The 13,902-nt window shown below is 38.5% G+C and overlaps 1 protein-coding gene across 1 annotated transcript in view; it reads right to left on the bottom strand.

The window, feature by feature from the left end:
- The window catches only part of sh3yl1 (SH3 and SYLF domain containing 1), a 165,562-nt gene that overhangs the window by 122,284 nt on the left and 29,376 nt on the right, over positions 1-13,902 (bottom strand). Inside the window, exon 2 of the mRNA XM_043678815.1 lies at positions 4,319-4,426. Within this exon, the coding sequence (XP_043534750.1) occupies positions 4,319-4,426 (108 nt within the window). The remainder of the gene's footprint in view (positions 1-4,318; positions 4,427-13,902) is intronic.

Below are 13,902 nucleotides of genomic sequence, written 5' to 3'. Positions count from 1 at the left end.
GAGGTGGGTGGATAAAAGTTTGTTGTACTGACAGTTTTGATGTTTGAGATGGAGTTGAAATACTGTTTGTTGAGAGTATGGATTCTCCTGAGGATGTAGTACAGAGTGGATTCTTTGCAATTATGATAGAGTGTGGCCCTCAGCTGAGGCAGGGCAGACTGTAGAGAGGTTAGGTACCGGCGCATTGCTGCAAGTGTGGAGCGGAGGATCTTGAAAGAGAACTGTTGCTGGTGTTTTTGAATCTGTAGTCTGTACTGTTTGTCCTGTTCGGGTCCAAACGCTGCCGGTTTAAAGGTGGTCCGGAGTCCGTGTGGGATGAGTTGGTTACGGAGACAGGCACTGAGGAAGCAGATGTGGCTGTAGTAGCGCGTTTGTTTCACGACATGGTTGAAGAGCTTCAGGGCAGAGGAAATGACCTGGGAGTTGCAGTGGGAGAGGGACTCCCTGAGATTCTTGTAGAGAGAGGAGGAAAACTTCTTCAAGGCAGGCATCCTTGCAAGAGGATTCGCAGTAGGGTTAAAATCAACAAGGTAAAAACAATGACTGCAGATTTTGCTGAAGCTCCTCGATGCTCCTAATAGAAAAAGGCAATCGGTTTGGTGCTGACAGCAAACATTACTACATTCAGGAAGATATCAATGTCTTTGGGAAAACCATAAATGATCTCCTTAATATGAACACTTTCTGACATATGTGGTAAGTCCTACAAGTCTACTGTACCACTCAATAAGGTCTTGGCTGATCTGATCATGTCTTCATCTTCAAGTTCCATCCTGCAACTATTAGCCTTGGCTGTCTTGTCAAACAAAAATCTAACTCACCCTTGAATACGTTCAACGATGGAAACTTCACTTTTCTCTAGGACGGTGAATTTCAAAGATTTACTATCCTCAGAAGTATTCTACCTCATTTGTGTCTTAAATTGGAAACCGATAATTACAGATTACTCAACAAGCATGAACAACTTCTCAGCATATAGGTATCATGATTAGTAAGTTTGTAAAATTGGTGGTGTAATAGACAGTGAAAAAGTTTATCTAAGATCAATTGGGCCAATGTGCCAAGGAGTGGCAGTTGGAGTTTATCATAGATAATGCGAGGTGTTACATTTTGCTAAGAACAACAGGGCAGGACTTACACAGAAAATGATAGGACCCTGGGGACTGAGAACAGAGACACCAAAATGTTCAGGTACATAGTTCACTGCAAGTTGCACTACAGAGTGGTAAAGAAGGCATTTGGAATGCTTGCCTTCGTTGCTCAGGCCAATAAGTTTAGGAGTTGGGACATCATGTTGCAGTTGAACAGAACGTTAGTGAGACCACTTTTGGAGTATTACATGCAGTTCTCATTGCCCTGCTGTGTGAAGGATATTATTAAATTGGACAGAAGAGAGAAAAGAACTACATGGATGTTACCAGGATTGGCAGGTTTGAGTTATAAGGTAGCAGGTTTGGTGAGGCCAGATAAGTTGGGACTTCTTTTGCTGGAGTGTAGGAATTGAGAGGATTATAAAATCGTGATGGGCATAAAAAAAGGTGAACATACATAAGATATTTTCCCTCGGGTTGTAGAATTCAAAACAAATTTTAAGGTGAGAGGAGAAAGACTTAAAAAGGGACCTGAGGGACTATGTTTTCATACAATGAGTGGTTCATGTGTGGAATGAACTGTCAGAAGAAGTGGTGATGCAGATATAATTACAACATTTAAAAGACATTTGGACAGGGTACATTAATAGGAAAAGTTTATAAGAATATGGGCCAAATGCAGGCAAATGAGACTAGTTTATTTTAGGAAACATAGTTGGCATGGGCAAGTTGGACCGAAGGGTCTATTTCCATGTACTATGACGCTGCGTTTCTTAAGTACCCTGTCAAGCTTCTGAAGAACCTTGTATGTTTCAAGAAGATCATTTTTTTTTTGTTTTAACTCCAAAGAACATAGGCCCAAACTGCTCAATCTTTCCTCATAAGATAACCACCTTATCCCTGGTATCAGCCTGATCATGCTTTTCTTAACTGTATCCAATTCAAATATATCCCTCCTTAAAGAAGAATACAGTACTCAAGGTTGTATTTTACCAATAGTGTACAAGGTTGTTATAAGACTTACCTACTTTTATACATCATCCACTTTTCAATAAAGGCCAATATTTAATTTGCCTTTGTAATTCATAGAATCCCTATAGAGCAGATAGAGACCATTTGGCCTATTGTGTCTGCACCAACCCTCTGCGCCACACCATCCTGCAGGACTTCAAGATTTTGCCCACAGAGTGTTCCCCCATGTATTATGTGTGGGGAAAATGTCAAGAACCATGCATGACAGCTCCGATTAATACACAATTAGTGTTGGTGTAAGGGTTGCTAGTATTTGCTGGGATATACGCTGAGTGATGCATTATTCCCAGAACGACACTTGGGAAGGTGAGACAGAAATTGGACATGATAGACACCATAGGGGAGTGGTAATTATTTAGGCAAATTTCATAAGATACAGCACGAGACCTCACACCAGCAAATCCTCCAAAAAACTTTATGCAACTCCAAACTAAGTTTTTAAAAAAAAGCAAATTTCAGCTTGAAGTCTTTCTAAGCATTTTGTCTAGTGTAATGCAGTTCAAGTTTTTTCCTCCTTGTTTAAGGAAACACATCATTCTTTGTGTTATATGTACACTGGCGGCCTCTTGGGAGTGTGTTCAGATATTGACGTCCATGAATTAAATGTTAGGATCTAACTATCCACTATTAAGGTAGCTTTGGGTACATATGAACCTTACCAGACCCGAGGAAAGATAATAACAAAACTTCAGTTAAAACAAACAATTCCAAGAATGAAACAAAATAGCTTTAAAGCTCAAAATAAACGAGGCTTTTCAAAAAGATATGAGGAGAAATCTGAAGGTTTTCAAAGTGATGGAAGGTAAATAATGAGATTATCTTCGGTGGGTAGCAAATAGTTCAGCATTGATTACCAGAAGATTGATTAGCAGAATTTGATTTATGGGAGGATGCTGGAGTTTCATTCCATGCAAAGGATTCTTAGAACATGGAATATTTTTACTGTAAGTAGTTTTTGATGTAATTAAAATATAATTGTATAAATGATTGAAAACTGTAAAATAGTAAACAGGAAAAAGCTAATGATTCAGAATTTAAGATAGATTCATATGTGGATTAGATATTTTGAACTTTACATCCTAAAACAAGGCCAATGGAAGAGGAACTTGATTTGGGTTCCTAGAATTACCCAAAGTAATTCTTGACATTTCAGATTGACTGTGCTTACCTTTTCCTGTTGTTGTACAATTTTAAGTACTTACTTCCCTAATACTAGTCACAATGAATGGTCCTGAAATTATTTTATAAAGAGGTGCTAACGAAACTCAAGAATTATATATGAAAATGCTGTTAACACTAATCTCAGTTGGTAAAAAGTAAAGATACCTTAGTGTCATAGGGCAGCTCTTTCATTATAGAGAGACAGATGACTGGTGGTAGTGTCACCACACTTTACATGAGGGGAGAGGTTGAGAAGGACAACCTTTCATAGTATCCTCAACCAGTGCAGGAATTGAATCTGTGCTGTTGGTATCACTTTGCATCACAAACCAGTCTTCCAAACAACTTAGCTAACCAATGATACACTGAAAATTCCTGAATAATACTAGATATAAACATATTTATTGTAACATTAATGTGTTATGTTGGTAGTCTACTGATGATATCCATCATCTCAACTATACAGACCACCTGCCAAGACCTTTAACACACAGTTCTACTTGATCCAAAGAGGAAGTCAGGTTGTTTTGATTGTTTGATAGAGTGGAAATTAACAAGTGTTTGGCTGTGCAGTATCACAATTTATGTCTTCATTCTTAACTCAGTCTTCATTAGTTTATTCCATTTCTAAAAGAACAAAACTAACATAACATTGAAATTTTTGGTAGAAATCTTTAAATTTACACTTTTTGGTTCCCCAATCTTGCTTAAATTTGTTAAACATTGCTTATTAAGTTTTCTATTTCTGTACTTTGAGTAATTCTAGGAACCCAAATCAAGTTCCTCTATCATTTTTAAAAAAAATCTTCAAAAGAAATTTTGTTCAACATACCTCTGTTCAAAATTCCAAGTACTAGAACATCCTCGTGTACTCTCACTAGATTCAATAGTACTGGAAAAGTTCAACTAAAGGTTTTTAAAGAAAACTAACTTAATTTTATAATTCCAAAGTAATCACAAATTAAAATTCTAACACGTACTTGACAACATCTCCAATGAAAGATACAACAGCACCAAGCAATTATTTTACAAACCTGGTATAATTACGTCAGGTCCATTTCTTGAACTTATTTCAGTAAACTCTCTCAGAATTTTTGCAGCTTTCTTGGCCTCAGATTTGAGGTTTGAGGGAATTGGATTCACTGTAAATAAAGCAGTCATTTAATTAGCATGGCTATTTGCAACATTAAGTTGCTGCAAAATCTATAACACAATGTTAGCACACAGTTTACATTACCTTTTTTCAATAATGTTTATCCATCAAGAGTTTTTTTAGAAATATTATATGCAGCAGTGACAATTTATAATACCAAAACAGAGTTTTTTTAAGAAATGAACTTGCATTAATTTTGAGTGGAACAGATGTTTGTACTCCACTTGATATGAATATATCCCAAGTGATTCATCAAATTCACTGAAATACTTTGGAATATTGTAAAACCTAAACATTTCAACAGGCTTTTTTTTTCTACTTTGAAACATTGTCACACATAATGAAATCCAATTTCGCTATACTGAAATGCATAAACTAAACTCTATTCATAAATCAGTCAAGCAAAACTTCATTTTTTCTGACTCAGTTTATCAGTTAAAATTAAGTTAAATTACATTGCAGAAATATATAATGCTGGATCACTAGATCCTTTGGGAAGGTTCTTCTACACAGTTCGGGATGTAACTCCTTTATGCTAGTTACAAAATTGCTCAGTGAAATCAACATTCACTTGAAAATGAATATCGATCGCACAAAAAGTTCAACCATATGTTTCTCAAATATTTTCCTTTCACTTTTAAAGAGAGAAATAATACAAACCAATAGTGCAAAAGGTGAAGAAATAGTTGTTTGAGTAGATTACAGCATTGCATGACCCCATTACAGAAGCAGGATTAAAATTAAATTCAGATTGATAGAATAAGAATTCATGACTGTTCTTGCAAAAAAAGGTCTCACCTAAAATAAATACAGACAGTTTTCGCCCAACAGATACCAAAGCACATTTATCAGAAAATTTTCACATCATTCAGACACACTTTGAAAGATCATAAGGAGAAATAAAAATATTTTCATGGATATTATACAGAATGATCTGTCAGGGTAGGTTGCTGGTTGCCTGCAGGTTAAGCACATGACTGAATACGAATAAGTTAACCTTATACCCTATCTATTTTGCATATGACTAGAAGGTACTCAGGTTTGCAGTCAGCAACAATGTGAAGTGTTTGACATTTATCCAAGTTAAAACGGCCAACAATTTCTATCCTGGGTTGAGTGCACAGAGGTACGAGAATTCACAGCTCTGCAAACCTAACCCCCAAAGATGCCAGTTTCCCAATCCACATTTTCTGGTTGAGGGTAGGAGGAGAAGCAAGATCAAATTGGAATTTGGACTAGGCAACCAGGGAGGAGAAGTGGAGGCTGCCAGGTTCCAAATTGGCGAAGCAGAAAACCTGCTTGAGCGTTCCAGCATTGTGTGCAAAATGAAATAGTTCAACAGAGTAAAACATAAAACATTTCTCTCCCTATCACTCCTCAAATATCCCTCAACCGCAAACATTCGCCATGTACCATCCATGTTAATCCAATGCCACCAAATGCCCTATCTATCCATTTCCTATGGTCTCTGTTAATTCTGAGGCCAAATTAGGACTGATTAATGCCAATCCATAGTTCCAAGCACCAAAATTTCTCCTTTCATCTATAATGGCACCTCACCTAACATCCACTACATGCAACAGGAGAAAACAAAAGCAGTTCTATTACTTAAAGTTCTATTTTACAGAAAATATTCCATTGAGAAAAGCATTTTCATCAACAAAAAGCACATTTGAGAGCTGTTCACAGGTTTGACATTTTTTGAGACTTAATATAGACACTTGTTTGACAGTTCAACGGGGTTCATGCACCTTTTAAGCATAATTGTCTCTATTGTTAACAATCTAAAAGGAGGCCTGACACCAACCCCTATCGCTCCCTGCCTGCCATACCCATCAGAGAGTACCTGATATCCCAAACCCACCCCTCCCCCTCAACAAAGATACCTGACTCCCCTCAAGAGTAACTGACCCTCCTACCACAGAGTTGCTGACAAATTTGACCATCCCGATGGGTACCTTATTTACACCCCAACTCATGTCAGCAATGTTGTCCTATGACTATAGCCAATGGTGAATCTTATCTTTCCATATAAATTCATAAAGTACAAACACGTTCTTTGCAGGTGCACGCTCTGGCCACACTATGCAAATATGAGCTGTTTTTAACAAAACTTTGGATATAAGGATTTATAATGAAAAAAAAAGAAAAAAACTAAGTCTCAAATGAAGACTATGGAATTGTAATATATAAATGTATACATTCCAACAAGCTGGAACAGTAAGTTATGGATTCAAACATTATAAGACAGACTCCAGTGCATAACCTAATGAAGACTTCAGAAAAAAGCTGCAGAGTTTGACAGTGATATATTTCATATGAACCCCATTTGTTTTTAAAAGATTTTTAAAAGATTAAGCAGCACTATTAGAAGCTGAATAGTTATCTGTTGACATCACTAGAACAAAAATTACCTGATTTATTTTCATTCTTTGTGGGAACTTGCTATATACAAATTATTTATTGCTTTTCACTACAGCACAGTAATGATTGCACTTCAAAAGCACTTAATTGGCTGTAAATTTGGGAGATCTTGCAGTTGTAAAATATTGAAACAAAATCATGTTTTTTCCCTCATTTCGTATACACTATCCCATAATTATTTCTCCTTTGCCCATGAGTTCACAAAACACAGGTTCAAAAGCTGAGAAATTAGTGCATGTCCAAATCAGAAGGCTGAAAGTCAATGAAAAATAGTCGTCAGCCACAGATGCTAGAAATATCTTCATAGCCAATTCACCCAAATCAATGGGTAAGTTCCAGGAAAGGAAATGTTAGCCAGATATAGATAGGGAGTATCTGGATCAGTGGTGCTGGAAGATTACTAGATTGGGAGTATCCAGTTCTCCAAACACTTCCTCATTCCTCCAGGGAACCTTCCCACGCAGTCACAGAAGGTGTAACATATGCCCATTCAACTTCCCCCTCTTCATGTCCAAGGCCCTAAACATACCTAGCAATTGAAGCTATTTGCTTGTTCTGCCTTTTGATTCTTACTTTTGTGTCTTTTGTTTTTATTCAAGTTTCAAGCTACCCACCGTTCTAGTTTGAGAGCGCGACAAAACACCCTCTCTCCCCGACCGCACACTTAACCCTGAATATTGATTCTGGTCCTGCGTATGTGCAAACCATCCTGGTTCTACTGTCCCAGTCTTACCCAGAACCAGTTCCACTGCCCTAGACATCACTATCCCCTATACCATTTCCTCACACACATGTTCCTCTGATATAGCATGCTATTTCCATGCTCTCTAGCACATGGCACTGGTAGTCATGATTTGGAGATGCCAGTGTTGGACTGGGGTGTACAAAGTTAAAAATCACACAACACCAGGTTTAGTCCAACAGGTTTAATTGGAAGCACACTAGCTTTCGGAGCGACGCTCCTTCATCATGGAGGGCTCGATCGTAACACAGAATTTATAGCAAAAGCATAGATACAAACAAGTAATTTTAATTTTAAAAAAATTATAAATAAAAAGCTCATATTAAAGGTGACCATGAAACATTTAAAATTCATCTCGTTCATTAATGTCCTTCAATGAAGAAACACATCATCCTTAACCAATCTTCTCTTAAGTGCCTTCGATCCTGCACCTATGCCAACAGCCCAGCAAGCTTCTGAGTTGTGCCAAGGTCAGGACTCCTCGGGTCAGGAAATAAATGCCAGCAAAGCCCAAACCCCAACAGTGAAAAACAAAAATGTTAATATGTTTTATTGCGCAAACAGTTTATGGCAACAGTTATGATCCCTTTAGGCTAGTTAGCAAAATCTGGTTTTGCATGATTGTAGAAAAAAAAGGTGACATTTCAGTGGGTCATCTTGCTTCCCAAATGAAGTATTTTCTGTGCACCCCAATAATTTTCCATTTTTCTTTTGTGAAGCATCAAGTTGCAAAAGCTAAAATTGCCATTTAGATGACTGACACTTTTGCATTGTTAAGTAGGAAGACATTTTGAAAATCCTTCCAACATAATGATACATGAGGCTGAAGTTTACATTGAGGGTGACTCCCAAAAGGTTAGCATAAATTTCATTCGCCAGCTCCATTCCACTTTAATATTTTGAGTGACGGCCTACAATTAGTCCAAGGCAGGACTTCCCTCTGCCTCCAAGACAATATCCTGCCTCATAGACCTGCCAGCTATGGGCCAACACCTCCACACACCAGCAAGGGCACAGAGGAGTGGTAGTCTTTTGCTGAGAGTGGAAGCAATACAAGAACTGGCACTCAACAATAAATCTGAATGTTGAGGCAAGTCTGATATCTCTGTAGGGCTAGGTTGGCAGACACCAGCAAGGTGGCATAGCGGTCATGTTGGACAGAATGCGAGCAGGGAGGAGTGGAGGCAAAACCATGAAGACTGTTTCAGGGGCCCTAGGAATGAAGCACTCTCCTTTTCACTGACCGCTGGGTTAAACCTGCTGAATTACATATTGGGCACACGCCTGTCCCATTGCCAATTGTATTGCAATTGGTGGTATCAAAATATTAGTGGAACATTAAACGCTTACTTAAGGCCACAATTCAGATACAGACAGGTGATCCACTGATGCTTCCCCACTGTCTGTAAAAAAATGATTAGCGTAGGTATACCTAGTACTGAACCTAAAATTACTCATCCATTTTTCTACCAAAAGGTGGCCCATAAAGTTCAGCCCATAGAGATTATCATGACCAAAAGAAGTCATCAAATCGTGTACTATTTAGCTCATTAGCACTTCTAAATTTGCAGTAATTAATTCTGTTTTCAAAACACAAGATTAAAACTGATTTTCCAAATCCTCTTGGTGGAAACTAGTCAAACAAAAATCCGAAACAGAATAGAAACATAGATTAGATTGTTTAGTGAGTAAGTTAATCAAGTACCAAATTAGCTGTACTTTGTGGAACCATTAACAGTTAAGGTCATACACATGATTATATGAACGTGATTCTTAGTTGTTCCATATAGTAATAACCACCAGTTCGTCCTTGACCTTGTTCTGCAAAACATACTGGCGATTTTTCTGAATGGCTTTCATTGTAGCTGAAGATCCAAACTCTGTGCAAATTGCAGATGAACATAAGAACATAAAAATTCAGAACAGGAGTTGGCAATTCAGCCCCTTGAGCCTGCTCCACCATTTGATATAACCATGGCTGATCTCATGCCAGCCTCAACATCACTTTCCCAACTGTTGTCCGTAACCCTTCAAACCATTACTAATTAAAAATTTGTGTATCTCCTCATTAAATTTATTCAGTGTCCGAACATCCATTGCACTCTGGAGTAGTGAATTCAACAAATTCTCCTCATTTCTGTTTTAAATCTGCTAGCCCCATCTTAAAACTGGGACTTCAATTTCTAGATTGCACCACATGAGGAAACATCCTTCCTATGTCTGTTTTATCAATTCCCTTTAGCATCACCTGTACCTAATTTGGATGTCCTCTCATTTTTCTAAATTTCAGACGGAATAGGCCTGAAGTTTTCCAGCTGTCTTCATAAGTTAAACCCCTCATCACTGGAAACAGTTTAGTGATTCTCCTCTGAACTGCTTCCAATACAACTGCATCACTGCTTAAGTAAAGGGACCAAAATTGTACGCACTACTCCAGGTCTGGTCTCACAAATGACTTGTAAATTTGCAGCAATAATTCCCTACTTTTATACTCTATTCCTTTAACGATAATTGCCAGAATTCTATTTGTCTTCCTTATTACCTGCTGTACCTGCACATTAGCTTTCTGCAATTCATGCAAACAACTGTGAATGGCATAAGCACACACCAACATATGATGTGGAGGTGCTGGTGTTGGACTGGGGTGGACAAAGTTTAAAATCACACAACACCAGGTTACAGTCCAACAGGTTTATTGAGAAGTACAAGCATTCAGGGTGCTGCTCCTTCATCAGGTAGGAGCAGCATTTCGAAAGCTTGTATTTCCAAATAAATCTGTTGAAGCATAACCTTGTGTTGTGCAATTTTAACTTTGTCCTCACCAAGAGAGTTCTATCCAAAGTATAATCAATTGTAAAACTGTGTAAGAAGTATGTTCTAAAAGTGTATTTTAATTAGTTGTTCATTGACTCTATTGCCATTGTTGTCTAAATGATATATTTTACGGATTTCAAATTTCTCAAGCCATACTTCATCATCATTGGTGTAGTGAGGCAGAACCCGATTGTCAGCTTGATCCAGAACTTCACACAGGAGATCTTTTCAGAAAAGCATTGTCCTACTCTAGTGAAGAGGGACTACCAGTTGTTTTTCATAAAACAATCTTCCAAGGACAATGGAAACTGGTAATTGTCCCCAAGTCTCATATTTCTGACAGCATGTATACCTGCATTATTGAGGAGAAAGTGAGGACTGCAGATGCTGGAGATCAGAGCTGAAAATGTGTTGCTGGAAAAGCGCAGGTCAAGCAGCATCCAAAGAACAGGAGAATTGACGTTTTGGGCATAGGCCCTTCTTCAGGAATGATGAAAGTGTGTCCGGCAGGCTAAGATAAAAGGTAGGGAGGAGGGACTTGGGGGAGAGGCATTGGAAATGCGATAGGTGGAAGGAGGTCAAGGTGAGGGTGATAGGCTGGAGTGGGGTGGGGGCGGAGAGGTCAGGAAGAAGATTGCAGGTTAGGAAGGCGGTGCTGAGTTCGAGGATTTGACTGAGACAAGGTGGGGGGAGGGGAAATGAGGAAACTGGAGAAATCTGAGTTCATCTCTTGTGGTTGGAGGGTTCCTAGGCGGAAGATGAGGCGCTCTTCCTCCAACTGTTGTGTTGCTATGGTCTGGCGATGGAGGAGTCCAAGGACCTGCATGTCCTTGGTGGAGTGGGAGGGGGAGTTGAAGTGTTGAGCCACAGGGTGGTTAGGTTGGTTGGTCCAGGTGTCCCAGAGGTGTTCTCTGAAATGTTGGTTTTACTGTGAGCAGAAAGGAATGAGACCCAGTGGGATCAGGTCTCACTCCACACAAATTGCATCTTAATAGAAGAATTTCAAGGTTTATGTAAACTTGTAATCATGTTAATTACAAAATCAGTGCAGCTTTAAATAAATCTATTAGTATTAGCCCACTTGCATTCACTATACTTTGGTCATTGCAACCTTTTAGACGAAGTAAGAGAAATGTCGTAGGCAATCCTCTTTTTTACTGAGGCCAAAATGATAATAAAAAGATAATTATTGAAACTTTATACGTCATCTCAGACATGTTGAGTACAAAAACACAGATTTCAGTTCTTGTGTGACAGTTGTTAATAGGAGCCTCCTTTTCATCTATGATCATAATAACCAGGATTTTACAGTAGTAATAATGATGTAACCAGCAGTGTTCACAGATATTAATTCACTGCAACCAGTAACAGGTGAGTTGATCTGCTGTCAGTGATTCTACACTTTCATATTGGAGTGTGCTGAAGTCTCCCAAGACTGCAATCAAGCAGAAATAATTGAAATGAATCAAACTTGCACTTGAATGCTGTTAGTTTTGCTGGGAATTCACTCAAAATCAAATCCATCTCATTAAATCAATTCATAAGCTCATAACTATCATTGTCCTGTCTCATTCTTGAATTATAAATGTAGCTTCCATGTTAAATATCAAGTTTTTCCAAATGCCAAAAGTATAATGTTTAAAAAATTATTTTTAAAGTTTAAGATACTTCAGATTCTATCTTAATTTCACAGTGAATCATTTTTGCTCTAAGTAAAATTTTAAATAACATGTAACGATCCTTGTTTTTTATGTCTTGGCTTTCTGTCTGTAAGAATACTTCAATGTAATTGGTTGGTTATTTTGCATGACATCAGTGCTGGGTGTAAGGTTGCTCGCTGAGCTGGAAGGCTTGTTTTCAGACTTTTTGTCATCATACTAGGTAACATCATCAGTGAGCCTCCGGTGAAGCACTGGTCTTAGTGACCCACTTTCTATTTATGTGTTTAGATTTCATTGGGTTGGTGATGTCATTTCCTGTTCTTTTTCCCAGAGGGTGGTAAATAGGGTCCAAGTCAATGTGTTTGTTGGTAAAGTTCCAATTGGGATGCCACATATCTCAGAATTCTCGTGCATGTCTCTGTTTGGCTTATCCTAGGATGGATATGTTGTCCCAGTTGAAGTGGTGTCCTTCTTCATCTATATGTACGGATACTAGTGAGAATGGGTCATGTCTTTTTTGTGGCTAGTTGATGTTCATGTATCCTGGTGGCTAGTTTTCTATCTGTTTGTTCAATGCAGTGTTAGTTACAACGTATTTTGTAAATGATATTGGTTTTGCATGTTGTCTATATGGGGTCTTTCAAGTTGCTCTTTTCGTGTGTTGATGGGTTGGTGGGCTACCATGATGCCAAGAGGTCTGAGTAGTCTGGTAGTCATTTCCGAGATGTCTTTGATGCCTGTAGGTTTTGTTATTGAAAATGAAGTGTTATCCCCGCTGTAGATAAAGGACACTTGACAGTCATTTTAAACTGAACAATCAGACGACACTGAGAAAGCAAACACACTGCTTGTAGATACTGACACTTACCAACAGGTGGCGATAGGTTTTGTTATTGAAAATTAAGTGGGTGGTAAGGCATACATCCACTAACTTGACTATGTTGTCCTTGCTGATGAAGTTGGTGATGTTTGGTATATGTGTCTTTGGTTCTTCTAATAGTGTAGTCAGTGTTTCCTTGGCCAGGTTGATGTTGATGGGTGTGAACAGGGCTGTTATATCAAAGTAGACCATTATTTCATCTTCTTCTATCTTGGTGTCTTTGGTGTTCAGGAATTCTTGGGTGGAGTGGATGGAGTGTTTTCGTCTTTGGTGTAGCTCCTCAGTTAATCTGTATGTGGGTTTTCCAGATAGTGAGACTATGGGTCTGAGGGGGGCTCCTGGGTTGTGAATTTTGGATAATCCGTAGAAATGTGGTGTGTTGGATCCGTCTAGTTTCATGTCTTGGAAGTCTGTTTCATTTAATTCTCCAGATTTCTGAAGTTTTATTTTGAGTTGGGCTGTGATTCGGTTCTCTAGTTGTGGGTCAGGTCTTTCACCACCTGTAGTTAAGTGTCAGTATCTACAAGCAGTGCGTTCGCTTTCTCAATGTAGTCTGTTCAGTTTAAAATAACTGTCAAGTGTCCTTTGTCTGCAAGGGGGGAATAACCTTTCAGTTCCAAAACCTACAGACAAACCAATGGAACATCCATGGGATCTCCAATATCAGGGTTTGTAGCTGAGGTAGTAATGCAGAGACTTGAACAAATGGCTCTGCCAACCATCCAACCCAAACTTTGGGTCCGCTACGTGGATGACACCTTTGTCATCACAAAATGAAACAAATTAGAGGAAACTTTCAAGATCATCAATTATAGCTTTACTGGCATAAAATTCACTAAAGAGGAGGAAAACAACAACGAACTGCCATTCCTCGATGTCACAGTAGAGCGAACAGCCAATGGGGAACTTCAAACCAGCATCTGCAGGAAAACAATACATCCGGA

This window comes from Chiloscyllium plagiosum, chromosome 3, assembly GCF_004010195.1.
Source record: "Chiloscyllium plagiosum isolate BGI_BamShark_2017 chromosome 3, ASM401019v2, whole genome shotgun sequence".
NCBI classification, from domain to species: domain Eukaryota; kingdom Metazoa; phylum Chordata; class Chondrichthyes; order Orectolobiformes; family Hemiscylliidae; genus Chiloscyllium; species Chiloscyllium plagiosum.
This window is presented reverse-complemented; position numbering and strand designations above follow the sequence as displayed.